Raw genomic sequence first — 27,461 nt, 5'->3', positions numbered from 1 at the left:
ATTGAAGGAAAGATGAATGCGGCCAAGTACAGCGATATCCTGGAAGAAAACCTCTTCCAGAGTGCTCAGGACCTCAGACCGGGCCGAAGGTTCACCTTTCAACAGGACAATGACCCTAAGCACACAGCTAAAATAACAAAGGAGTGGCTTCGGAACAACTCTGTGACCGTTCTTGACTGGCCCAGCCAGAGCCCTGACCTAAACCCAATTGAGCATCTCTGGAGAGACCTGAAAATGGCTGTCCACCAACGTTCACCATCCAACCTGACAGAACTGGAGAGGATCTGCAAGGAAGAATTGCAGAGGATCCCCAAATCCAGGTGTGAAACACTTGTTGCATCATTCCCAAGAAGACTCATGGCTGTACTAGCTCAAAAGGGTGCTTCTACTCAATCCTGAGCACAGGGTCTGAATACTTATGACCATGTGATATTTCAGTTTTTCTTTTTTAATAAATTTGCAAAAATTTCTACATTTCTGTTTTTTTCTGTCAAGATGGGGTGCTGAGTGTACATTAATGAGAAATAAAATGAACTTTTTTGATTTTGGCAAATGGCTGCAATGACACAAAGAGTGAAAAATTTAAAGGGGTCTGAATACTTTCTGTACCCACTGTACATCAGGTAATGCTCCAACAAGGAAGAAAAGAGCTCAAGGGGTATAAATAGACATAAGACAAATGACCACTGAACACAGGTGATTTTCATAATCGAAAATAAAGCTACCTAAAACAAACATAGGCGCTATACCGAAAATAAACTAAAATAAAAGAAAAAAATAAATAAAATAAAAAAACTAAAAAACCCACACCATGACATTTATCTAGCTATATCTTGACTTGAATGGCAAAACACTCAGTCAAACTGATAGTCTGATACGATTACAATACTGAAATGCATTGATTAATATAGACAATTAATACATCTAACTGGTTTATATACACTGTAAAAAAATATATCCAAATTTTACGGTAAATGAGTATAAATTTTTACAGCAGTTTTTTGTTTTTTTAAAATAGTATACAAAACTGTAAATTTACCCTATATTATCTGTAAATTATCAACCAATATTTTATTTTAGGTATTAATTCAATAATGAGGGCAGCATGGTGGATGAGTGGTTAGCACTGTTCCCTCACAGCAAGAAGGTCGTGGGTTTGCAACCTGGCCTTTCTGTGTGGAGTTTGCATGTTTTCCCCGTGCTTATGTGGGTTTACTTCGGGTACTCCGGTTTCTTCTCACAGTCCAAAAACATGTATGTCAGGTTGATCAAATAAATCAGAAGTTAACAGAAGAGGAGTTATTCATAAAAACTTAATAAAAATTAAGACCACTCCTCTTATTGAACAGAAAAACAGAACTGTCAAATGTGGACTATTAAATATTAGGTCCCTTTCATCTAAATCTTTGTTAGTAAATGATTTGATAACTGATCACCAAATTGACCTACTTTATCTTACTGAAACCTGGTTACAGCAGGATGAATATGTCAGTCTGAATGAATCAACCCCCCTCAGTCATAAAAATTATCATGTTCCTCGAAGCACAGGTCGAGGTGGAGGAGTAGCTGCAATCTTACACTCAAACTTATTATTAAACTTTAATTCTCAGATTAGTTGTATCTCATTTGAGAGCCTCACTCTTAGTCTCTCACATCCAAACTGGAAAACACAAAAACCAGTTCTACTTGTCATTGTGTACCGTCCACCTGTCCCTTACTCAGAGTTTTTAACTGAATTCCCTGACTTCCTGTCTGATTTAGTGCTTAGATCAGATAAAGTCATTATAGTGGGAGATTTTAACATTCATGTAGATGTTGAAAATAACAGCCTCAGCATTGCATTTAATTCTATATTAGATTCAATTGGTTTCATTCAAAATGTTAATAAACCCACCCACTGTTTCAATCACACCCTTGATCTTGTTCTGACCTATGGCATCGAAATTGAACATCTAATAATTTTTCCCCCAAATCCTGTTTTGTCAGATCATTCTTTAATAACTTTTGAATTTAAAATGATGGATTATGCAGCGTTTGGAAGAAAATTCCACTACAGCAGATGTTTATCCGACAACACTTAATAAATTTAAGAAAATGATTCCATCTTTATTTACATCTATGCCAAGTATAAACATAGTGGAGGGCAGTTGCTTCAATCCCACTCCCTACCAAATTGATCATGTTGTTGACAGCGCTGTAACCTCACTGCGTGAAATGCTTGATTCTGCAGCCCCTCTGAAAAAGAAGTTAGTGAATCAGAGAAGACTAGCCCCATGGTGTAATTTACATATTCGTACCTTAAAGCAGGCATCACGAAGGCTGGAAAGGAAGTGGCGTTCCACAAACTTAGAGGAAATTTTTCTAGCCTGGAAAACTACTAACATATAAAAAAGCTCTCCGTAAAGCCAGAACTGCATACTATTCATCACTAATCGAGGAAAATAAGAACAATCCCAGGTTTGTTTTCAGCACTGTAGCCAGGCTGACAAAAAGTCACAGCTCTGTTGAGCCCAGTGTTCCCTTAGCTCTCAGCAGTGATGAATTTATGAGTTTCTTTACAAATAAAATCACAACTATTAGAGATAAAATTCAGCAGATGCTTCCTATACCTGCAATAAATGAATCTTCTACTACAGTAGCTCTTGAATCATCTGTAGGACCTCAGTTATGTTTAGACTGCTTCTCTCCCATAGATCTCTCTGAATTTACATCAGTAGTTGCTTCATCGAAATCATCAACGTGTCTCTTAGACCCCATCCCGACTAGACTGCTTAAAGACACCCTGCCATTAATCAACTCATCTTTATTGGACTTGGTAAATTTATCTCTAGTATCATGTTACGTACCACAGGCCTTTAAGACTGCAGTAATCAAACCTTTACTCAAAAAGCCTAGTCTTGATCCAGGAGTCTTGGCTAATTATAGACCAATATCCAACCTGCCATTTATTTCTAAAATCCTAGAAAAAGCTGTTGCTAAGCAGCTATCAGACCACTTACACAGGAATGAACTATTTGAAGATTTTCAATCAGGATTTAGAGCACATCATAGTACAGAAACAGCACTGTTGAAAGTTACCAACGATCTTCTCTTAGCCTCAGATAATGGACTTGTTTCAATACTTGTCCTCCTAGACCTTAGTGCAGCATTCGACACCATTGACCACAATATCTTATTACAGAGACTGGAGCATGTGATTGGTATCAGAGGAACAGCGTTAAAGTGGTTCCAATCCTATTTATCGGACAGATTCCAGTTTGTTCATGTCCATGATGAACCTTCCACACGAACAAAAGTTAGTTATGGAGTTCCACAAGGCTCCGTGCTAGGACCGATTCTGTTCACCCTGTACATGCTTCCTTTAGGATATGTCATTAGGAAGCACTCTATTAATTACCACTGCTATGCAGATGACACTCAGTTATATCTGTCTATTAAACCTGTTAACACAAACCAGTTAACCAGACTTCAAGCCAGTCTAACTGACATAAAGGCCTGGATGACCAGTAACTTTTTACTTTTAAACTCGGAGAAAACAGAAGTCATTATATTTGGGCCAAAAAATCTCAGAAATAACTTTTCTAAAATTATAGCTATTCTAGATGGCATAACCCTGGCCTCTAGCACTACTGTAAAAAACCTTGGAGTTATTTTTGACCAGGACATGTCCTTCAACTCACACATAAAACAAATCTCTAGAACTGCATTCTTTCACCTGCGCAACATTTCCAAAATTAGGAACATCCTGTCTCAAAATGATGCAGAAAAACTAGTCCATGCATTTGTTACCTCAAGGCTAGATTACTGTAACTCATTACTATCTGGATGTCCCAATATCTCCATAAAAAGCCTCCAATTAATCCAGAATGCCGCAGCCAGAGTCCTGACAGGAACTAGCAGGAGAGATCATATTTCTCCTATATTGGCTTCTCTTCATTGGCTCCCTGTAAAATATAGAATAGAATTTAAAATCCTTCTTCTCACATACAAATCCCTTCATAATCAAGCTCCTTCATACCTTAAAGACCTCATAGTACCATATTATCCCAATCGACCACTTCGCTCTCAGAGTGCAGGTCTACTTGTGGTTCCCAGAGTTTCCAAAAGCAGAATGGGAGGCAGAGCCTTTAGTTATCAAGCTCCTCTCCTATGGAACCAGCTCCCAGCCTGGGTTCAGGAGGCAGACACTCTCTATACTCTATATTTTTAAGGATAGACTTAAAACCTTCCTCTTTGACAAAAGCGTATAGTTAGGGCTGGCTTCAGGCAACCCTGAACCATCCCTTAGTTATGTTGCTATAGGCCTAGACTGCCCGAGGACCATCGGTGCACTGAGCTCCCGTACCCTAACCCCCCCCTTTCCCTTCCCCTCCCCTCTCTTCTTTCCTCCCACCTCATGTATATTCCACCATTGAATCTTACTAACCTTGTGTTCTCTCTCTCCCCTAGTTTGTGCTCTCTCCCTTTCTCTCTGTTCTCTCTGTACCTTCTGCAGGTGTCCCTGGTCCTGGAGCTGTATATCGCTGATGTGCAGTTACTGGTCCCACCAACCTGCAGTGTCTATTTGTTGTTTATTGTTGCTGTTCTTTTCTCTCTGCTCTATCCACTCACCCCAACCGGTCGAGGCAGATGGCCGCCCAAACTGAGCGCGGTTCTGCTGGAGGTTTTTTCTTCCGTTAAAGGGAGTTTTTTCCTCTCCACCGTCGCCAAGTGCTTGCTCATAAGGGAATTGTTGGGTTTTTAGTTTTAGTTTTTGTAAAGTGCCTTGAGATGATTTGTATTGTGATTTGGCGCTATACAAATAAAAAAAAATGAATTGAATTGAAAATTGAATTGATTGGTGACTCTAAATTGCCCATAGTAGTGAATGTGAGTGTGTGTGGTTGTTTGTGTGTCTATATGTGGCCCTGTGATGGACTGGTGAACTGTCCAGGGTGTACCCCTGCCTTCCACCCGAAAGAGAGCTGGGATAGGCTCCAGCAGATACCCGTGACCCTGGTTAAGGAATAAGCGGGTTTAGAAAATGTTATGCTCTCTGGTGTGGTGTCCGTGGTGAAGGAAGAGGTGAGGACCCAAGTGCAGGACACAAACTCATTTATTACCTGGATCTCAAGGCTCAGGCACACAACAAATATCTCCGCCGCTCGGCGGGCAGGCAGACAGGCAGAGAGGCAGGCAGGCAAGACAGGAATGGGATAACCAAGGCTGTGGTAAGCATCAGCTACACACTAAACGCTGAACTCATCATCATCAACGTAACTAATGTTCCGGCGGGGAACAAAGGAACACAGGGGATCTATATACACACAACTCAAGACAGAGGTGAACGTAATCTAACTAATGAGCAACGAAAACACAAGGCTACCTCGAACTAACAAACAGAACCGGAACACAGGAAACTGACCAAAATAAAATACAAACAGGAAAACAAGGCTCAGGGCCTAACAGAAAATGGATGGATGGATGGATTCAATAATGACAAAAAATGTTTATTTCTCATTTTTTAACAATAAATTTACTATATTTATTTTACATAATATTTTTCATTTTCTTGAATTACAGAAAAATGTATGTGAAATTAATTTGATTAACAGTAATTACATATGCTTCACATTATATAAAGGTTTATATCCATACAAAACATGTTTTTTTCTCTAATTTTAAGGTAAATCTCATTTATTTCACATTCATGTGTAATTTTACATTTAAACCGTAATTAAATGTGGCACATTATATAAAGGTTTACATCCTTACGAAAATTCTAATGCAACCACAGAGGGGCACAATCCAGTGCCGGTCCCAAGTCCGGGTAAATGCAGAGAGTTGTGGGCAGCTGCCTTAATCCTACTCCCTACCAAATTGATCATGTTGTTGACAGCGCTGTAACCTCACTGCGTGAAACGCTTGATTCTGTAGCCCCTCTGAAAAAGAAGTTAGTGATTCAGAGAAGACTAGCCCCATGGTATAATTTACATGTTCGTACCTTAAAGCAGGCATCACGAAGGCTGGAAAGGAAGTGGCGTTCCACAAACTTAGAGGAAATTTTTCTAGCCTGGAAAAACAGTCTACTAACATATAAAAAAGCTCTCCGTAAAGCCAGAACTGCATACTATTCATCACTAATAGAGGAAAATAAGAACAATCCCAGGTTTCTTTTCAGCACTGTAGTCAGGCTGACAAAAAGTCACAGCTCCGTTGAGCCCAGTGTTCCCTTAGCTCTCAGCAGTGATGAATTTATGAGTTTCTTTACAAATAAAATCACAACTATTAGAGATAAAATTCAGCAGATGCTTCCTATACCTGCAATAAATGAATCTTTTACTACAGTAGCTCTTGAATCATCTGTAGGACCTCAGTTATGTTTAGACTGCTTCTCTCCTATAGATCTCTCTGAATTTACATCAGTAGTTGCTTCATCGAAATCATCAACGTGTCTCTTGGACCCCATCCCGACTAGACTGCTTAAAGGCACCCTGCCATTAATGAACTCATCTTTATTGGACTTGGTAAATTTATCTCTAGTATCAGGCTACGTACCACAGGCCTTTAAGACTGCAGTAATCAAACCTTTACTCAAAAAGCCTAGTCTTGATCCAGGAGTCTTGGCTAATTATAGACCAATATCCAACCTGCCATTTATTTCTAAAATCCTAGAAAAAGCTGTTGCTAAGCAGCTATCAGACCACTTACACAGGAATGAACTATTTGAAGATTTCCAATCAGGATTTAGAGCACATCATAGTACAGAAACAGCACTGTTGAAAGTTACCAACGATCTTCTCTTCTCTTCTCAGATAATGGACTTGTTTCGATACTTGTCCTCCTAGACCTTAGTGCAGCATTCGACACCATTGACCACAACATCTTATTACAGAGACTGGAGCATGTGATTGGTATCAGAGGAACAGCGTTAAAGTGGTTCCAATCCTATTTATCGGACAGATTCCAGTTTGTTCATGTCCATGATGAACCTTCCACACGAACAAAAGTTAGTTATGGAGTTCCACAAGGTTCTGTGCTAGGACCGATTCTGTTCACCCTGTACATGCTTCCTTTAGGATATATCATTAGGAAGCACTCTATTAATTACCACTGCTATGCGGATGACACTCCAGCTCTCAGCCTGGGTTCAGGAGGCAGACACTCTCTGTACTTTTATGGCTAGACTTAAAACCTTCCTCTTTGACAAAGCATATAGTTAGGGCTGGCTTCAGGCAACCCTGAACCATCCCTTAGTTAGTTATGCTGCTATAGGCCTAGACTGCCCGAGGACCATCGGTGCACTGAGCTCCCCTACCCTAACCCCCCCCCCCCCCCCCCCCTTCTCTCCCACCTCATGTATATTCCACCATTGAATGTTACTAACCTTGTGCTCTCTCTCTCCCCTAGTTTGTGCTCTCTCCCTCCCTCTCTCTCTCTCTCTCTCTGTACCTTCTGCAGGTGTCCCTGGTCCTGGAGCTGTTTATCGCTGATGTGCAGTTACTGGCCCCACCAACTTGCAGTGTCTATTTGTGGTTTATTGTTGCTGTTCTTTTCTCTCTGCTCTATCCACTCACCCCAACCGGTTGAGGCAGATGGCCGCCCAAACTGAGCCCGGTTCTGCTGGAGGTTTTTTTTCTTCCGTTAAAGGGAGTTTTTTCCTCTCCACTGTCGCCAAGTGCTTGCTCATAAGGGAATTGTTGGGTTTTTAGTTTTAGTTTTAGTTTTTGTAAAGTGCCTTGAGATGATTTGTATTGTGATTTGGCGCTATACAAATAAAATTGAATTGAATTGAATTGAAGGTGTTGGATAATAATAATACAGAGGTGTGTAATCCTAATAATTTAGCAAAAATCTTAAATAATTGTATTTTACTGCAGAAATTTTGACATTCTTGCTGAATTACAATATGACATTTCTTAGCTTTATGAATTTTTCACTTTTAATCCTCCTCTTGTTTTCTAAACCAGAGGCCATCTCTTGAAGCCCCACGCCAAATTCAAAAACAACTGAGAGTTTTTGTACAACAAACTTTTGTAGAAAAGTCCAAAACAAGTTTTATTTCAGCCGAATATTATATAAAATGTCTTTGCGCTGAAGCCAAAGAAGTGCTTGGGAACACCGACCAGCCTCTACTCTGAACCCACAGACCTCCAGCTGGCCGCAGAACCAGAAGTGCCCTGTTAAGTAAACTCCTTTAACATTAACTGATTTATTTATGTTTATTTCCTGTACCCTCGATCAGTTTCCTCATCATTTTTACAGAAAACTTACTTGTGCTTCTTAATGTCACTGATGCCATTCTTTTTGTTTCCAAGCCTTTCCACTGGGTTTAACCTGAAAAGGAGGGGAGGACGTTTATATTAGTCTAACACATGGCTTAATAAGCCCAACAACAATAGCATCCAAATATGACAAGCTGCTGCTTTATAATGCATGCACGACAAATGGCATTCCCTGGTCTGTTCCACACATCCAATAACACTGTGATCATCTGCTTAAATAAACACACACTGAAAAGTATTATCATAATCCTCTGACATGTGAGTAACCATACTTGCAGAGTCTTCTGATGAGGTCCTCTGGACGCTTGCTTATTCTCTTGGGAAAGTCAATTTTTTCAATGCCATGGAGGACCATGGTGTAAATCTTGATGGGGTCCGAGCCAGCAAAAGGGGGGCTGAAAGGTAAACAGATTCTTACATTTGCTGCTCTTTATTAATAAGAAAATGGTTTTGAATGCAACATTAAGGTTAGTAGGTCATTGAAGTCCCTGATTGTCCTTTAAAATCATACAGCGCCTTATAATCCATAAGTCCTTTGACTCACACAAGGCTGTATATTTTTTAAATTGAGGATAGGAGTATTCATCCAATTATAACAAAAAAAAACCCTAAATCAGATATATATTTAATAGAAAAAAACAAACAAATCTTCCACCCATGAGCAACACCACTTATCCTGTAGAGCCGGGGTCTCCAACTCCAGTCCTCAAGGTCCACACAGTGGACCTCGAGAACTGGAGTTGGAGACCCTTGCTGTAGAGTCAGCAGACATTGGGTGAGATGTGGGATACACCATGGAAAGGTTTTCATTCTATCATAGGACTAATACACAAAGACAAAAACCAGTGACATTCACATTCACACCTATGGGCAATTTCTTTGTCACCAATACTGACAAACAACTAAAAGAGATGACACATGAAGGAAAAGAAAACAGGAGCAGCCCCAAACTCACTCTCTCACCCACAGAACAAAACCCTGTAAGGATCTCTAAGAGAACAAGAGACATCACATAAAAATTCATAGTTACCAGATCAGTCATGTTCTAGTCATTCAGACAGAATGGTTTGACAGGCAAGAATGGTCTTAGCTTTTGCCCCATGCGGTCCCTAAACAGTAGTATAAATGACCCTGAATACCACCACTGTCCATCAGTCACAGGGTGTTCTTCTGTTCAGTGCTCGGATACTCCAGGGTGTGTCAATCAATCAATCAAAATTTATTTGTATAACTCTTAAATACAGAGAAAACTATACATAGAGAACACATATACATGGAATAAAAGTAAAATTATAGTGTAAAATGTCAAACGCACTACAATGAAGTAAAAGCAAATGTAAAGTCTTGAGCTTAGATTTAAAATAAGTCACATCTGTAACAGAGCGAATGTCAACAGTTAGAGAGTTCCACAACCTGGGAGCAATATATGAGTCTTGTGTCTATATATATGAGCCCTGGTCCTTTGTTCACTACTGGTTCGTACTTATGTACTGACGAACTGATGTACTGTGTTGCTATAAATTGTCCCAGTTTGGTGTCTTCGCCTCCTGTCTCCCTGCCCCTGGTGTCTCCCATTTTGTCCTGTCTCCCTGCAGCACCTCAGTTGAGTTTTGCCTTTTTGTTCATGTTTCAATAAAGTCTCTGTTCTGCAACCTTGTGTCCAAATAAAATAATTTACCAAAAATGCAACCGAACGAAGGATGGACCCAGCAGACTGAGACATGAGAACACCTGAAGAAAAACTCACCTCTGGTCTCCTGAGTCACTTGGGAAACATCATTGGAGTCGCCCAGGAGTACGAGGAGGTGTTTTCGTTCTGTTCCCGACTGGAGCAAGTTTTTCTGTCACCCGCATTATGTCTCAAGTGAAAATTCAGCCCAAATAATCTCTGTAGTCTCTACAGTCTGCTCCTTATTGGGAAAGTGTCAGACACCCTAGGTCTCCCTACAGTCTGTTAAATTTATTTGCACCTCTCTGACTACATTCCAGACCCTGCTGCTGACCTCTGGTTACAAATAAAATCATTTACCAAAAAGCAACAGGTAGATTTCGAGGATTTGGACATGGAATGTTTTTCCTATAGAAGGCAATAGACCGTCATTTGCTATTCCTCAGTTTAAACTGCAGTTTACTGGAAAAATTCCCAAGATACACATTATGGGTCATAGTGCTAACTTTACACCTGTTACATGCGAGAACAGATCTAAAACTTCTGTCCAGAAAGTCTAGATGTTGGATATGTGGGCATTCTCACAGGCATCTAACACAAGCATCAAGGGTATTGGGATCAAATTTATAAGGTAACATAAGTTCTCACTAGCCACTTAGGTTCAGGTTACTTTATTTGTCCAGTCCTCTCTAAGACTTTTGAAAGTGCTAATAAGATCATACAATAAAATAAAATAAAATAAATGACTGTAAGTAAAGTAAAGTGACTGTGGCATCCTCTACTCCCCTGTGAGGCCTATAGGCAAACTGCATTGGATCAAGTGTGTGCTCAGTTCTACTTAGGATTTCAGACCTCACTAATTTTTCACGTTTTCATCACAATTGATGTTAGGGCTAAACTCATTAAGAGTTTTGGGGGATTTAGATTTGGGAACAGGAACTACCATAGTATCCTTCCAAACCTTGGGTACCTGTTGTGCCTGTAGAGACTTATTAAAAATCTATTAATGCACTGTTTCCTGGTAAGAGAATTCACTTCCTGTTGCAAGCATGTTGTACTGTGTAGCTTGTCTACAGATTAGCAACAGACTAGCTTTAGTCTAACGCACCTAAAAACTAACTAAGCTCTCTGAACAAATCAATAACCGCTACATATTCCTGTATTAGTCAAGTACCTTTCTATTTTGCCCAGTACTTCTTGATATTCCCAGACTTAGTGCTCGTTAGCCTATCAGTTAGCTTAGCTAGCTAGTAGCATGGCTTCTCTCTCTATCTCTCTCTCCTGTTCAGTGTGCCACATGTTTAGTAATTCCTCTGCCTCCTTTAGTGAAAATGATACTTGTAATAAGTGTCAGGTTTTGGTAGCTGTGGAGGCGAGGATCACTGATTTGGAAGCGCAGCTCTGCACCTTTGTCCAATGGCAGCTCCGGAGTAGCCCGGAGAATTAGCCTGGGTGACGGTCCGACGGAAACATACTCCTAAGCAGTACCTCATGGATCATCGCCTGTTCACGTTTCTAACCAATTTTCTCCACTCAGACACACCCGCTGAGAAACCGACTGTGATAATTGGCGATTCCATAGTCAGAAATGTGAAGCTAAAGACTCCAGCGACCATAGTCAAATGTATTCCTGGGGCCAGAGTGGGCGACATTGAGTCAAACTTGAAGCTACTGGCTGAGGCTAATCGTAAATATGGAAAAATTGTTATTCATGTCAGCAGCAGTGACACCCGATTACGTCAGTAGGTGGTGTCCAGCAAACGATGTGGGCTCCATAGACAACTGGGCCACTTTCTGGGGAAAACAAGGTCTGGTAGCAAGGGACGGCATCCATCCCACTTTGGATGGTGGAGCCCAGAAATCTGGCCAACTTTAGTAGCCACCCTAAAGTTTGGCAATCCAGAGTGGGGACTGGGAAACAGAGACAGCAGTTTTCTTAGAGCCATCAACCACCCAAACCCCATAGAGACTAGGTGCTCCTCAAACATCTAAATCAAATAAATCAGAAGTTAACACCAGTTATTTATAAAAACCTAATAAAGATTAAGATGACTACTCACTGCACAGAAAAACAGAACAGCCAGATGTGGATTATTAAATATTAGGTTTCTTTCGTCCAAATCTCTGTTAATAAATTATTTAATAACTGCTCACCAAATCAACTTACTCTGTCTTACTGAAACCTGGCTGTAGCAGGATGAATATGTCAGTTTAAATGAATCAACCCCCCTTAGTCATAAAAATTGTCATGTTCCTTGAAGCACAGGTCGAGGTGGAAGAGTAGCTGCAATCGTCCACTCAAACTTATTAAATTTTCATCCTCAGAACAGTTATAACTCATTTGAGAGCCTCTCACATCCAAACTGGAAAACACAAAAAACATTTCTACTGTGTACTTGTGTACCATCCACCTGTCCCTTACTCAGTCTTTAACTGAATTTCCAGACTTCCTATCCGATTTAGTGCTTAGTTCAGATAAAGTCATTATAGTGGGAGATTTTAACATTCATGTAGATGTTGAAAGTCTGATAGTCTCAGCACTGCATTTAATTCAATATTAGACTCAATTGATTTCACTCAAAATGTTAATAAACCCACCCACTGTTTCAATCACACCCTTGATCTTGTTCTGACCTATGGCACCGAAATTGAACATTTAATAGTTTTCCCCCCAAATCCTATTTTGTCAGATCATTCTTTAATAACTTTTGAATTTAAGATGATGGCTCATGCAGCATTTGGAAGAAAATTCCACTACAGCAGATGTTTATCTGACAACGCTGTTAATAAATTTAAGAAAATGATTCCATCTTTATTTACATCTATGCCATGTGCCAACATACAGTGGAGGGCAGCTGCCTCAATCCTACTCCCTACCAAATTGATCATATTGTGGACAGTGCTGTAGCCTCACTGTGTGAAACTCTTGAAACTGTGGCCCATTAGCTACATTAGCTCCATGTTACAGTTTATATATTTGTACCTTTAAGCAGGCATCACGAAGGCTGGAAAGGAAGTGATGTTCCACATATTTAGAAGAATTTAATTTAGCCTGGAAAAACAGTCTATTAACATATAAAAAAGCTCACCGTAAAGCCAGAACTGCATACTATTCATCACTAATAGAGGAAAATAAGAACAATCCCAGGTTTCTTTTCAGCACTGTAGCCAGGCTGACAAAAAGTCACAGCTCTGTTGAGCCCAGTGTTCCCTTAGCTCTCAGCAGTGATGACTTATGAATTTCTTTACAAATAAAATCACAACTATTAGAGATAAAATTCATCAGATGCTTCCTATACCTGCCATAAATGAATCTTCTACTACAGTAGCTCTTGAATCATATGTAAGACCTCAGTTATGTTTAGATTGCTTCTCTCCCATAGATCTCTCTGAATTCACGTCTGTAGTTGCTTCATATAAATCCTCATGTTTCTTAAACCTCATCCTGACTAGACTGCTTAAAGACACCCTGCTATTAATTAACTCATCTTTATCAAAACACCGGTAAATTTATCTCTAGTATCAGGCTACATAACACAGGCTTTTAAGACTGCAGTAAACAAACCCCTACTTAAAAAGCCTAGTCTTGATCCAGGAGTCTTGGCTAATTATAGACCAATATCCAACCTGCCATTTATTTCTAAAATCCTAGAAAAAGCTGTTGCTAAGCAGCTATTAGACCACTTACACAGGAATGAACTATTTGAAGATTTTCAATCAGGATTCAGCACATAATAGTACAGATTAAAAAGACTTTTTTGCCTTTTAAAAGACTTATTAAAAGTCACCAACAATCTTCTCTTAGCCTCAAATAGTAGACTTGTTTTTATACTTGTCCTGCTAGACCTTAGTGCTGCATTTGACTCCATCGACCACAGCAGCTTATTACAGAGACTGGATCATGTGATTGGAATCAAAGGTACAGCGTTAAAATGGTTCCAATCTTATTTATCGGACAGATTCCAGTTTGTTCATGTCCATGATGAACCTTCCACACGCACAAAAGTTAATTATGGAGTTCCACAAGGTTCTGTGCTAGGACTGATTTTGTTCACCTTATACATGCTTCCTTTAGGCAATGTTATTCTATTAATTACCACTGCTATGCAGATGCTTACCTGTATCTATCTATGAAACCTGATAACACAAACCAGTTAGCCAGACTTCAGGTGTGTCAAACTGGTTCATGCATTTGTTACTTCAAGGCTAGATTACTGTAACTCATTACTATCTGGATGTCCCAGTATCTCCATAAAAATCCTCCAGTTAATCAAAAATGCTGCAGCCAGAGTCCTGACAGGAACTAGCAAGAGAGATCATATTTCTCCTATACTTGCTTCTCTTCCTTGGCTCCCTGTAAAATCCAGAATAGAATTTAAAATCATTCTTCTCACATACAAATCCCTTCATGATCAAGCTCCTTCATACCTTAAAGACCTCATAGTACCATATTATCCCAATAGAGCACTTCGCTCTGAGAGTGCAGGTCTACTTGTGGTTCCCAGAGTTTCCAAAAGTAGAATGAGAGGCAGAGCCTTTAGCTATCAAGCTCCTCTCCTGTAAAACCAGCTCCCAGTCTGGGTTCAGGAGGCAAACACTCTCTGTACTTTTAAGGCTAGCCTTAAAACCTTCCTTTTTGGCAAAGTATATAGTTAGGGCTGGCTTCAGGTAACCCTGAACCATTCCTTAGTTATGCTGCTATATGCCTAGACTGCCTGAGGATTCTCCATCGCTGCACTGAGCTCCCCTACCTTAACCTTCCCATCTCTTTCCTTCCCCTCTCTTCCTCTCCTCACATGTACAGTGGGATGCTTAATTTTGGGCAGCCTTGTTAATCTTCATGATTTTCCTGTATAAATCGTTAGTTGTTACGATAAAAAAATTCAGTTAAATACATCATATAGGAGACCTACACAGTGATATTTGAGAAGTGAAACGAAGTTTATAGGATTTACAGAAAGTGTGCAATAATTGTTTAAACAAAATTAGGCAGGTGCATAAATTTGGGCACCCCAAAAAAAAAAAATGAACTCAGTATTTAGTAGATCCTCCTTTTGCAGAAATAACAGCCTCTAAACGCTTCCTATAGCTTCCAATAAGAGTCTGGATTCTGGTTGAAGGTATTTTGGACCATTCCTCTTTATAAGACATCTCTAGTTCATTCAGGTTGATGGCTTCCGAGCATGGACAGCTCTCTTTAACTCACACCACAGATTTTCAATTACAGTGGGTACGGAAAGTATTCAGACCCCATTAAATTTTTCACTCTTTGTGTCATTGCAGCCATTTGCCAAAAATCAAAAAAGTTCATTTTATTTCTCATTAATGTACACTCAGCACCCCATCTTGACAGAAAAAAACAGAAATGTAGAAATTTTTGCTAATTTATTAAAAAAGAAAAACTGAAATATCACATGGTCATAAGTATTCAGACCCTTTGCAGTGACACTCATATTTAACTCACATGCTGTCCATTTCTTCTGATCCTCCTTGAGATGGTTCTGCTCCTTCATTGGAGTCCAGCTGTGTTTAATTAAACTGATTGGACTTGATTAGGAAAAGCACACACCTGTCTATATAAGACCTTACAGCTCACAGTGCATGTCAGAGTAAATGAGAATCATGAGGTCGAAGGAACTGCCCAAGGAGCTCAGAGACAGAATTGTGGCAAGGCACGGATCTGGCCAAGGTTACAAAAGAAATTCTGCAGCACTCAAGGTTCCTAAGAGCACAGTGGCCTCCATAATCCTCAAATGGAAAAAGTTTGGGACGACCAGAACTCTTCCTAGACCTGGCCGTCCAGCCAAACTGAGCAATCGTGGGAGAAGAGCCTTGGTGAAAGAGGTAAAGAAGAACCCAAAGATCACTGTGGCTGAGCTCCAGAGATGCAATAGGGAGATGGGAGAAAGTTCCACAAAGTCAACTATCACTGCAGCCTCCACCAGTCGGGGCTTTATGGCAGAGTGGCCTGACGGAAGCCTTTCCTCAGTGCAAGACACATGAAAGCCTGCATAGAGTTTGCCAAAAACCACATGAAGGACTCCCAGACTATGAGAAATAAGATTCTCTGGTCTGATGAGACCAAGATTGAACTTTTTGGCATTAATCCTAAGCGCTATGTGTGGAGAAAACCAGGCACTGCTCATCACCTGTCCAATACAATCCTTACAGTGAAACATGGTGGTGGGAGCATCATGTTGTGGGGGTGTTTTTCAGCTGCAGGGACAGGACGACTGGTTGCAACTGAAGGAAAGATGAATGTGGCCAAGTACAGCGATATCCTGGAAGAAAACCTCTTCCAGAGTGCTCAGGACCTCAGACTGGGCCGAAGGTTCACCTTTCAACAGGACAATGACCCTAAGCACACAGCTAAAATAACAAAGGAGTGGCTTCGGAACAACTCTGTGACCGTTCTTGACTGGCCCAGCCAGAGCCCTGACCTAAACCCAATTGAGCATTTCTGGAGAGACCTGAAAATGGCTGTCCACCAACGTTCACCATCCAACCTGACAGAACTGGAGAGGATCTGCAAGGAACAATGGCAGAGGATCCCCAAATCCAGGTGTGAAAAACTTGTTGCATCATCCCCAAGACGACTCATGGCTGTACTAGCTCAAAAGGGTGCTTCTACTCAATACTGAGCACAGGGTCTGAATACTTATGACCATGTGATATTTCAGTTTTTCTTTTTTAATAAATTTGCAAAAATTTCTACATTTCTGTTTTTTTCTGTCAAGATGGGGTGCTGAGTGTACATTAATGAGAAATAAAATGAACTTTTTTGATTTTGGCAAATGGCTGCAATGACACAAAGAGTGAAAAATTTAAAGGGGTCTGAATACTTTCCGTACCCACTGTATATTCAGGTCTGGGGACTGAGATGGCCATTCCAGAACGTTGTACTTGTTCCTCTGCAAGAATGCCTTAGTAGATTTTGAGCAGTGTTTAGGGTCGTTGTCTTGTTGGAAGATCCAGCCCCGGCGCAGCTTCAGCTTTGTCACTGTACCCTGGACATTGGTCTCCAGAATCTGCTGATACTGAGTGGAATCCATGCGTCCCTCAACTTTGACAAGATTCCCAGTCCCTGCATTGGCCACATAGCCCCACAGCATGATGGAACCACCACCATATTTTACTGTAGGTAGCAGGTGTTTTTCTTGGAATGCTGTGTTCTTTTTCCTCCATGCATAATGTCCCTTGTTATGCCCAAATAACTCAATTTTAGTTTCATCAGTCCACAGCACCTTATTCCAAAATGAAGCTGGCTTGTCCAAATGTGCTTTAGCATACCTCAAGCAGCTCTGTTTATGCTGTGGGCGGAGAAAAGGCTTCCTCTGCATCACTCTCGCATACTGCTCCGTTTGTACAGAGACCGGATAGGCCTCAGCAAAGGGCCCCGGACCCCATAATCCTGGAGCACCTCCCACAGGATGTCACGAGGGACCCGGTCGAATGCCTTCTCCAAGTCCACAAAACACATGTGGACTGGTTGGGCAAACTCCCATGAACCCTCGAGCACCCTTGAGAGTGTGTAGAGCTGGTCCAGTGTTCCACGCCCAGGACGGAAACCGCATTGTTCCTCCTGGATCCGAGGTTCGACCACCGGCCGGATCCTCCTCTCCAGCACCCTGGCATAGACCTTCCCCGGGAGGCTGAAGAGTGTGATCCCTCTGTAGTTGGAACACACCCGCCGGTCCCCCCCTTTTTAAAAAGAGGAACCACCACCCCGGTCTGCCAATCTAGGGGTACTGTCCCCGAACGCCACGCGATGTTGCACAGGTGTGTCAGCCATGATAGCCCCAACAACATCCAGAGACTTGAGGTACTCGGGACGGATCTCATCCACCCGCGGTGCATCCCCAAGGGGATATTCAATTGTTACAGCAGTTATTCAAATTTAAAGTTATTAAATGTAATATTATTTAAATTATATTAATTAATAGTAATAAAGTGATTCATAAAGTAATAAAGTTATTAACTTGCATGTAGAAAAGTAATAAAGTAATTATTTATTTTGGGGGGTTTGTGTGTGTATGTATGTGTGTATGTGTTGTGTATGTGGATATTGGTGTGTGTGCGTTATTGTTTATATTGTGGAATTATAGAGTTTTATGTCCGTGGACACAAAAGACTTCCTGACTCTCTCCGACTTGGCTTTAGGAGGAACCACTTTAGCCTGTGGCTGAATGAACTTCCCATTCACCACAGTTCCTCATGAAGTGGGTGGGCAGAATTTTTACAAAAGTACAAAAGTTTAGACCTTAGACTCAAACACTGAACATAAATTAATTTAACAACTGTCCAACAACAGTAACCATCACAATGACAGATTTCCGAGAAAGGGTCTCAAACATGAAGAGCTGGACAGCACCTGGGCCTGACATGATCCACACCTACTGGCAAAAGAAGCTAGCTGCACTCCATGAGCGCCTGGCAGCTCAAATGAACCAGCTGCTAATGGATGGGACTCACCCAGAGTGGCTAACTGAAGGCAGGACAGTCCTGATCCTGAAGGACCCCCAAAAGGGAGCAGTCCCATCCAACTACTGCCTGACAACCTGCCTCTACACAACATGGAAGCTCCTGTCAGGTATCATAGCGGCTAAGATGAGTAAGCACATGGCTCAATACATGAGCGGGGCCCAGAAAGGAATGGGTAAGGACACCAGGGGAGCAAAACATCACCTACTGGTAGATAAAGCAGTCACTTGAGACCACTGTAAGAACAGACAGACCAACGTGTGCACGGCCTGGATTGACTACAAGAAAGCCTACGACTCAATGCCTCACACATGGATCCTGGAATGCCTGGAGCTATACAACATCAATAGGACTCTAAGAACCTTCATAAGGAACTCAATGAGACTGTGGAAAACAACCCTAGTGGCCAACCTCAAGGCAATTGCACAAGTCTCCATCAAGTGCGGTATCTACCAAGGAGATGCTCTGTCCCCGCTGCTGTTCTGCATAGGCCTGAACCCCTCAGCAAGATCATCACTAATACTGGCTTTGGATACCGACTACAAAATGGAGCAACCATCAGCCACCTCCTGTACATGGATGACATCAAGCTGTACGCCAGGAATGAGCGAGACATCGACTCACTGATCCATACCACCAGGATATACAGCAACGACATTGGAATGTCATTTGGACTGGACAAGTGTGGTCGAATGATAACAAAGAGGGGAAGGTTGTCAGAACTGTAGGAGTTCAACTTCCAGAAGACAGCATAGTGGATGTTGAGGGAAGCTACAAGTACCTTGGAATCCCACAGGCAAATGGGAAGTCCTAAGAAGTCAGCTAAATGGGAAGAACAAGCGATGGAATACTTAGTGAATATCTCAGGCAACAGAAGCCCGATGCAGAGGAAGAGGAGCAAGAACCATCATGGCAGGACAAACCCCTGCACGGTATGTACCACTGGCAGATACAAGAGGTGGCTGATATCGAAAAGTCCTACCCCTGGCTGGAAAAAGCTGGACTGAAAGACAGCACAGAGGCACTAATCGTAGCAGCACAAGAACAGGCCCTGAGTACAAGATCGACAGAGGCTTGGGTCTACCACACCAGGCCGAACCACAGGTGCAGGTTGTGCAAAGATGCCCCTGAGACAATCCAGCACATAACAGCAGGTTGTAAGATGCTAGCAGGCAGGGCATACATAGAACGCCATAACCAAGTGGCCTGCATAGGGAGAACTGGAAGTGTTTTATCTAAAGTACTTTATCTGCACTCATTCTACTTGAAATTTATTTCAAGCTCATTTTTTACTAGTTGCTGTTTCCTGTTTTGATTTTCGCATATGTACTTTTAACTTGTCTTTTATTTATGTAAAGCACTTTGAATTACTCTGTGTATGAATTGTGCTATATAAATAGACTTGCCTTTCCTTGATCAGAGAAATTAGTTGAATTAACGAATAAAACATATTATAACAGTACGTTGTTGTCGCAGTGGTGGAAAAGAAATCTTGAGACTAATTTATGTTTGAGTGTGTTTGTGTTTGAGTCTGAGGTTTAAACAGGAGTTTAGGAGGAAGCTCTAAGTAGCTATGGAGACCAACTGAGATCAATGTGAGACAAGCAGCACAGCTATGGTTTACTTGCTTGATCTTGGGTTTATTGAGGCTCAGTCCATTCTGCTGTGGGCTGGTCCGACTGCAGTCTGCTGGCAGGTTTCCAGGAGAGATGGAGGTGTTCCCTGAAGTATTCGGCTGCAGGCCCGGAGTCCGTTCGTTGCCTTTCCTCACTCTCGGTCTGACTGCTGCAGGGTTGTCCCATGGAGTTTGGTTAATGTGAGATAGTCAGCTGAAGGTGAGCTGTTTGCTAGAGGACAGCCACATGCGAGGAATATGTCTATGGGTCTCTCCTCTGCGTGGGCAGTAAGTCTTGCCGCACTGGGTGGGGAATCCATCTGGTTAGTCCGTCATCGTGCTTGACACAATGTGATTGGTCCAGGAGGTGTTGCATCCTTGCTGGTGATTGGTTAAATCTAACTGGTCTCTAATGGGGGCTAAACTAAGTATTGTAAGTTTTAATAATGTTTTTCTAAGATGAGAACAATAATTTCAAAGTTCAAACACATGACAAACTTAGTAACTAACCAGAATCAATAGTTCAGTAACACCATAAATGAAAATAAAAACTTCACACAGTTATATGTATTAACTACAATTATTATATATTAATTATTATTATTATAATTAACTACAAGCATGAATAACAGAAACAATAGCACAGCTCCTATATCACACCATAGTCTAACAGCAATGCTCTGTATGTGTTTGCTCACACGTTACATACTTTGCAATCAAAGCAGAAATATAATACGATATAAACAACAATTCATAATCAATTGTATAGATTTCAGGTCTTGTTTAAAAGGGAGTAGTTTTAAGGTTTTTATGGCTGGGTGTGAGCAGGGTAAGTCTGTTTGTTAAGCGGGGTCCACTCTAAGAGCTGCTAGCTGATCTGCTCTTTGTTAAATGGAGTCTTGACAGTGCAGTATTTGGTGGAGAGGCCTGTACCATTTCCTGTTGTTTACCTTAGTAGGTCACTAAGAGTTTTAGAGCCATAAATTCCCAAATGGTACAAGTCTTAGAATGTGAACATAATTCTCCTGCTACACTGAAAAGGCATGCCATTCCTTCTGGGCAACGAATGATTGGGGATAACTTCATTTCGCAGCAAGACAATGGCCCCAAGCATTCTTCCCGATTGTGTAAGAATTATCTGGAGAAGAAAGTAGCTGCTGGAAAATCTCAGTGATGCCTTTGCCTGCTCAGTCGCAAGATTTGAATCAAGATGATGTGGGAAAAGCTGGGCCAAAAAGTTTGGGAAGACTGCCCAAACAGCACAGCAGACCTCTGGGAAGTGCTGCAGAAAGTCTGGGAGGAAATCACACCTGAATACCTGCAAAGATTGATGAGAAAATTGCTACAGATTTGTCAGGCAGTTATTACTGGAAAGGGTGTTTTTTTTTTTTGATGAAAGTAAAGTTTGATGTACAAATTTGATTTAATCATTATTCTCTGCTTTAAATATGCTATAAAATGAAATGTTGGTCATTTTTGTGTTTTGTGATCCACTTACAACCATTTGAATTGATAAAACAAGCAAAAGATAATAAAAATACATAAAAATGTGTTTCCAAATTTTTCTTGCCAGAACGTAGCAAAGATAAACATAGCCTAGCCCGTCTATTATTGCAGATAAACTTACAGAATACGTTATTCATCCCGACTATACTGCTTAAAGACACCCTTTCATTAAATAGACTCATCTGTATTAAACTTGGTCAATTTATGTCTAGTAACAGGTACCAGAGGCCTTTAAGACTGCAGTAATCAAACCCATTCTCAAAAAGCCCAGTGCTGATCCAGGATTCTTGGCTAATTATAGACGAATATCCAACCTACCATTTATTTCTAAAACACACTTACACATGTAACGTCCCTACCTTTTTATAACAGTTTAGTAAGGAGCAGCTCTAGGTTCAATAAACTAATTCCTAAGTGATATTGTATTAAGACCCCTCTGATGTCACTGAACGAAATACTTGTGTAGTTACTCAAAATAAAATTTGTTCACACAAATTCACTGGTCCACACTAAATTATTTTAAATAAAAATACTTTAAGTTGAAACATATACAGAATTTAATTAAAGTAGAATTAAAGAGTAGAAATAGCTGAAATTTTAAGTTCTTAAGTATTCACACTGTTAGGATCTGGTGGTGTTGGTGTGATGAAGGAGGAGAGGTGAGGATTCAAGTGCTGGACATGAACGGGCTTTATTCCCTGGATCTTCCAGGCTCAGGTACAAAACATGAAGTGTCTCCGCCACTCGCTGCTCAGCATGCAAAAGAAGCGAACTGGAAACGGGCGAAAAGCTCTTCTCAAACAAAATTATGTATTAGCATTATCATTAGCAATGCTCCGGCAGGGAACAAAGGAAGACGGGATATATACAGTGGGTACGGAAAGTATTCAGACCCCTTAAAATTTTTCACTCTTTGTGTCATTGCAGCCATTTGCCAAAATCAAAAAAGTTCATTTTATTTCTCATTAATGTACACTCAGCACCCCATCTTGACAGAAAAAAACAGAAATGTAGAAATTTTTGCAAATTTATTAAAAAAGAAACACTGAAATATCACATCGTCATAAGTATTCAGACCCTTTGCAGTGACACTCATATTTAACTCACATGCTGTCCATTTCTTCTGATCCTGTTTGAGATGGTTCTGCTCCTTCATTGGAGTCCAGCTGTGTTTAATTAAACTGATTGGACTTGATTAGGAAAGGCACACACCTGTCTATATAAGACCTTACAGCTCACAGTGCATGTCAGAGCAAATGAGAATCATGAGGTCGAAGGAACTGCCCAAGGAGCTCAGAGACAGAATTGTGGCAAGGCACAGATCTGGCCAAGGTTACAAAAGAATTTCTGCAGCACTCAAGGTTCCTAAGAGCACAGTGGCCTCCATAATCCTCAAATGGAAAAAGTTTGGGACGACCAGAACTCTTCCTAGACCTGGCCGTCCAGCCAAACTGAGCAATCGTGGGAGAAGAGCCTTGGTGAGAGAGGTAAAGAAGAACCCAAAGATCATTGTGGCTGAGCTCCAGAGATGCAGTAGGGAGAAGGGAGAAAGTTCCACAAAGTCAACTATCACTGCAGCCCTCCACCAGTCAGGGCATTATGGCAGAGTGGCCTGACGGAAGCCTCTCCTCAGTGCAAGACACATGAAAGCCCGCATAGAGTTTGCCAAAAAACACATGAAGTACTCCCAGACTATGAGAAATGAGATTCTCTGGTCTGATGAGACCAAGATTGAACTTTTTGGCGTTAATTCTAAGCGGTATATGTAGAGAAATTCTGGCACTGCTCATCACCTGCCCAATACAATCCCTACAGTGAAACATGGTGGTGGGAGCATCATGTTGTGGGGGTGTTTTTCAGCTGCAGGGACAGGACGACTGGTTGCACTTGAAGGAAAGATGAATGTGGCCAAGTACAGAGATATCCTGGAAGAAAACCTCTTCCAGAGTGCTCAGGACCTCAGACTGGGCCGAAGCTTCACCTTTCAACAGGACAATGACCCTAAGCACACAGCTAAAATAACAAAGGAGTGGCTTCGGAACAACTCTGTGACCGTTCGTGACTGGCCCAGCCAGAGCCCTGACCTAAACCCAATTGAGCTTCTCTGGAGAGACCTGAAAATGGCTGTCCACCAACGTTCACCATCCAACCTGACAGAACTGGAGAGGATCTGCAAGGAAGAATGGCAGAGGATCCCCAAATCCAAGTGTGAAAAACTTGTTGCATCATTCCCAAGAAGACTCATGGCTGTACTAGCTCAAAAGGGTGCTTCTACTCAATCCTGAGCACAGGGTCTGAATACTTATGACCATGTGATATTTCAGTTTTTCTTTTTTAATAAATTTGCAAAAATTTCTACATTTCTGTTTTTTTCTGTCAAGATGGGGTGCTGAGTGTACATTAATGAGAAATAAAATGAACTTTTTTGATTTTGGCAAATGGCTGCAATGACACAAAGAGTGAAAAATTTTAAGGGGTCTGAATACTTTCCGTACCCACTGTATATACACAGAACTCAGGACACAGGTGAACGTAATCTAACTAATGAACAACGAAACACAAAGCTACCTGGGACTAACACAAACAGAACCGGAACACAGGAAACTGACCAAAATAAAAGACAGACAGGAAACAGATCTCGGGGCCTAACAGTACCCCCCCTCCCAAAAGGCCGGCTCCCAGATGGCCTAAAAGATCCCATCACAAATGACCTGGGTGGGTGGGAGGGAGCTGAGTCCACAACAAGGCCCGACAGGGCAGAGTTCTGGGTCGCTATGGGGATCGACCCCTGGGGCGAACAAAGTCCGAGGCCGTTCAGGCGGACGGCCTTGCAGGCAGGCGTGGATCCGAAGCCATTCGGGCAGACGGCCACGCAGGCAGGCGTGGGTCCCAGACTGTCCCGGAGAGACGGGACCAGGAGGCAACCCTGGGCTCTCCGGGAAGCCTGGTGGCGGCCCTGGGCTCTCTGGGAAGAGCTGCTGCAGCAGCTCAGGACACTCGGGTAGCTGCATCGGCGGCTCAGGACACCCGGGTGGCTGCGACGGCTCTGGACACTCTGGTAGCTGCTGCTGCTGAGGTGGCGGCCCTGGTGGACAGGGCCACCATGGCGGCTGTGGCCAGTGTGGTGGTTCGGGCCACTCTGGAAGCTTTGGCCAGTCTGGCGGCTCTGGTGGCCCCGGCCACTCTGGTGGTTCTGGCCAGTCTGGTGGCTCTGGCCACTCTGGAAGCTCTGGTGGTCCGGGCCAGCCTGGCGGTTCGGGACCCGCAGCGCTGGACTCTGGTTCGGGACCCGCAGCGCTGGACTCTGGTTCGGGAACCGCAGTGCTGGACTCTCGTTCGGGAACCGCAGGGCACTCTGGAAGCTCACGCCTCACTGAAGCACCAGTTCCTGAAGCACTGAAGCACCCGTTCCTGCTGGCCACAACAATCGGCGCCGTATAGTCCTCGGCCGACTGTTCAAGTTCAGTACAATTTAACCCCAAAAGGGAAATTTCACAGATGATGGAATTACTGAATTGACCTCTGTGTCAAATACACTTTTCACGATTTAATTGGGCAAAATAACACACAGCCAGAGGAACCCCAGACCTCACGGTGATCTGGGACACTATCTGGTTTCTCTCGGGTTGAGAGATCAAAGAGTCCTTTTTGTCCCCCTTAATTTCCTGTGAGTTATTTTTGAAGATAACTTGAAGCACAGTCTGTTTGCGCGCTGGTTACCAACAAATTACTTAACTGCAGTAACGGAGAAACCATACACATTCAAATATACACAACAGAATTAACTCAACCACATGTGTAAACACATGTACTATATACACTTCAACATATTAATACGATGCTCTATCGATTAATTTACTATATTTTCTGCAATCTGGCAGTTCAATCGCTCTTAAAACATACAAACGACTGAAAATAAAGATCAACTTAACTCGTAGGGCAAAAGCAGGTTTTTCCCACCTGTGCACCCCAATTAACTTTAATACCAATACAGGCATTCTTAAAGACACAAGCACACATTAATATTTCAGCTCTGAATGAGAGACTAAATTAAACAAGCAATAAATGAAACATAACTCACTACATTCTAGAATTATATTCTAGTGGGTTACACACAGGAATTAACTATTTGAAGATTTTTAAAGCACATCATAGTACAGAAACAGCACTATTACAAATCACCAATGATCTTCAACAATGTTCATGATGAACCTTCCACACACACAAAAGTTAGTTATGGAGTTCCACAGAGTAGTCTGAAACCCACATCTCTGTTGAGGGAAGCCATATATGGCTTCTCTGACTCCTCTCTCAAACCACCTATCTTCTCTGTCCAAAATATGTACATCACTGTTTTCAAAAGAGCGTCCTGTTTCCTTGAAAAGGAGGTGCACAGCTAATTGTGGTCCTGAGGAGCTGCTCCACCTGTGCTGGGCCATCCTCTTGTTAAGTGGTTGTTTGGTTTCTCCACTATAGAGTTCTGAGCATTCATCCTTACACTGTATAGCAGACATTACATTACTCATCTTTTGTTGTGGTGTCCAGTCTTTTGGGTGAATCAGTCTCTGTCTCAGTGTGTTGGTGGGTTTTGAAGTGACCTGGTATCTGATGTTTCCCAAAAATCCGTTTAAGCCTCTCTGAAACACCTTCTACCAGATTTTCCTCCATGGATCTTGAGTCTCAGCTGTCTCTTGTTTTTCTGTATCCTGATTCTGTATTCTGTATACTGATGTGGATACTGCCTTGTTGAAAGCCCACTTAGGGTAGCCATCAGTGGTGTTAAGATGGTGGCAAGGTATTTGGCAATGTTATATGCTTATGCTGATGACAATGGGCCTGAGGGGGCTCCTTCTTTGTGTATCTTAGGGAGCCCATACAGACAGGGGGTGGTCTCCCCTGGATACAGCCTGTAGTAGGTGGTCTTGTCAATGGCATGTTCTTGTGCCTTATGCAGGATCGTGTTGGCTCTGTGGCTCTTTTGACTGTGGACCACAGGCATAGGGTAGTTAGGGATGATGCTCTGTTATTTGCATCTGAAGTTGAAGCATAAGTAGTTTCTGTAATCTGCCACTTTCCCGGCTGTCCTTTCATATTCCCAGACCAACTTCAGGGTGGCTAATTGATTTATAGGAAGTAACTTCACAAGATGTAAACACACCACATGAAATCAAAATAACACAGGAAGTCAGACTGATCTACTTGGGCTTTGTGACAGTTGGTCCTCAAAAAGGTTAGTTTGCTGTGTTCAAGACCACTGCGGATCTCCTTTTGTCTGCAGGCAGGATGGTAATAGTCTCATCCTTGGATAGGAATGACGGGACCCTCTCTCCAGGTTGGTGAGGTTGGATGGTGGTCGCTTGGAACTAGAAAGTGCTGCAGTTACATATAACATTGCTGAACACCTTGCCACCAAGAGTCGACCATTAGATCCTAACGACCCTCATCTGTGCTCACTTCTATCGTTTACCTAACGAGCCTATTCAGGCCAGGTGTGAAGTGAAATCCAGTCTCGTCCCAGTTACAAAATACACGTAATGAGCTTCCATACTAGCTTTCCCTCAGACTGACGAAGCTACTTGGATTAGTAATGAAAAGTTTCGACCTTAAACCTAGAAGTCCAGTTGCCATGACTCAACCTTTAGTTAATTTCACCTGGACAACTGAGAATCTTCACAGACCTATAGTAGCTTCTCTTCATTAGCTCCCTGTAAAAACCAGAATAGAATTTAAAATCCTTCTTCTCACATACAAATCTCTTCATGATCAAGCTCCTTCATACCTTAAAGACCTCATAGTACCATATCGTCCCAATAAAGCACTTCACTCTCAAAGTGCAGGTCTACTTGTGGTTCCCAGAGTTTCTAAAAGTTGAACGGTGGGCAGAGCGTTTAGCTATCAAGCTCCTGTTCTCTGGAACCAGTTCCCA

General features: G+C 41.9%; 1 protein-coding gene across 1 annotated transcript in view; it reads right to left on the bottom strand.

Annotated features, from left to right (window-relative positions):
- The window catches only part of prkg2l (protein kinase cGMP-dependent 2, like), a 128,156-nt gene that overhangs the window by 9,058 nt on the left and 91,637 nt on the right, over window positions 1-27,461 (bottom strand). Inside the window, exons 16-17 of the mRNA XM_026309539.1 lie at window positions 8,537-8,659; window positions 8,254-8,316 (exon numbers count right to left, since the gene is read on the bottom strand). Coding sequence (XP_026165324.1) covers window positions 8,254-8,316; window positions 8,537-8,659 — 186 coding nt within the window. The remainder of the gene's footprint in view (window positions 1-8,253; window positions 8,317-8,536; window positions 8,660-27,461) is intronic.

The sequence above is a fragment of the Mastacembelus armatus genome, chromosome 15, assembly GCF_900324485.2.
Source record: "Mastacembelus armatus chromosome 15, fMasArm1.2, whole genome shotgun sequence".
Lineage (NCBI taxonomy): Eukaryota > Metazoa > Chordata > Actinopteri > Synbranchiformes > Mastacembelidae > Mastacembelus > Mastacembelus armatus.
Note: the sequence above shows the minus strand (reverse complement) of the source record. Positions and strands in the feature narration are given on the sequence as shown.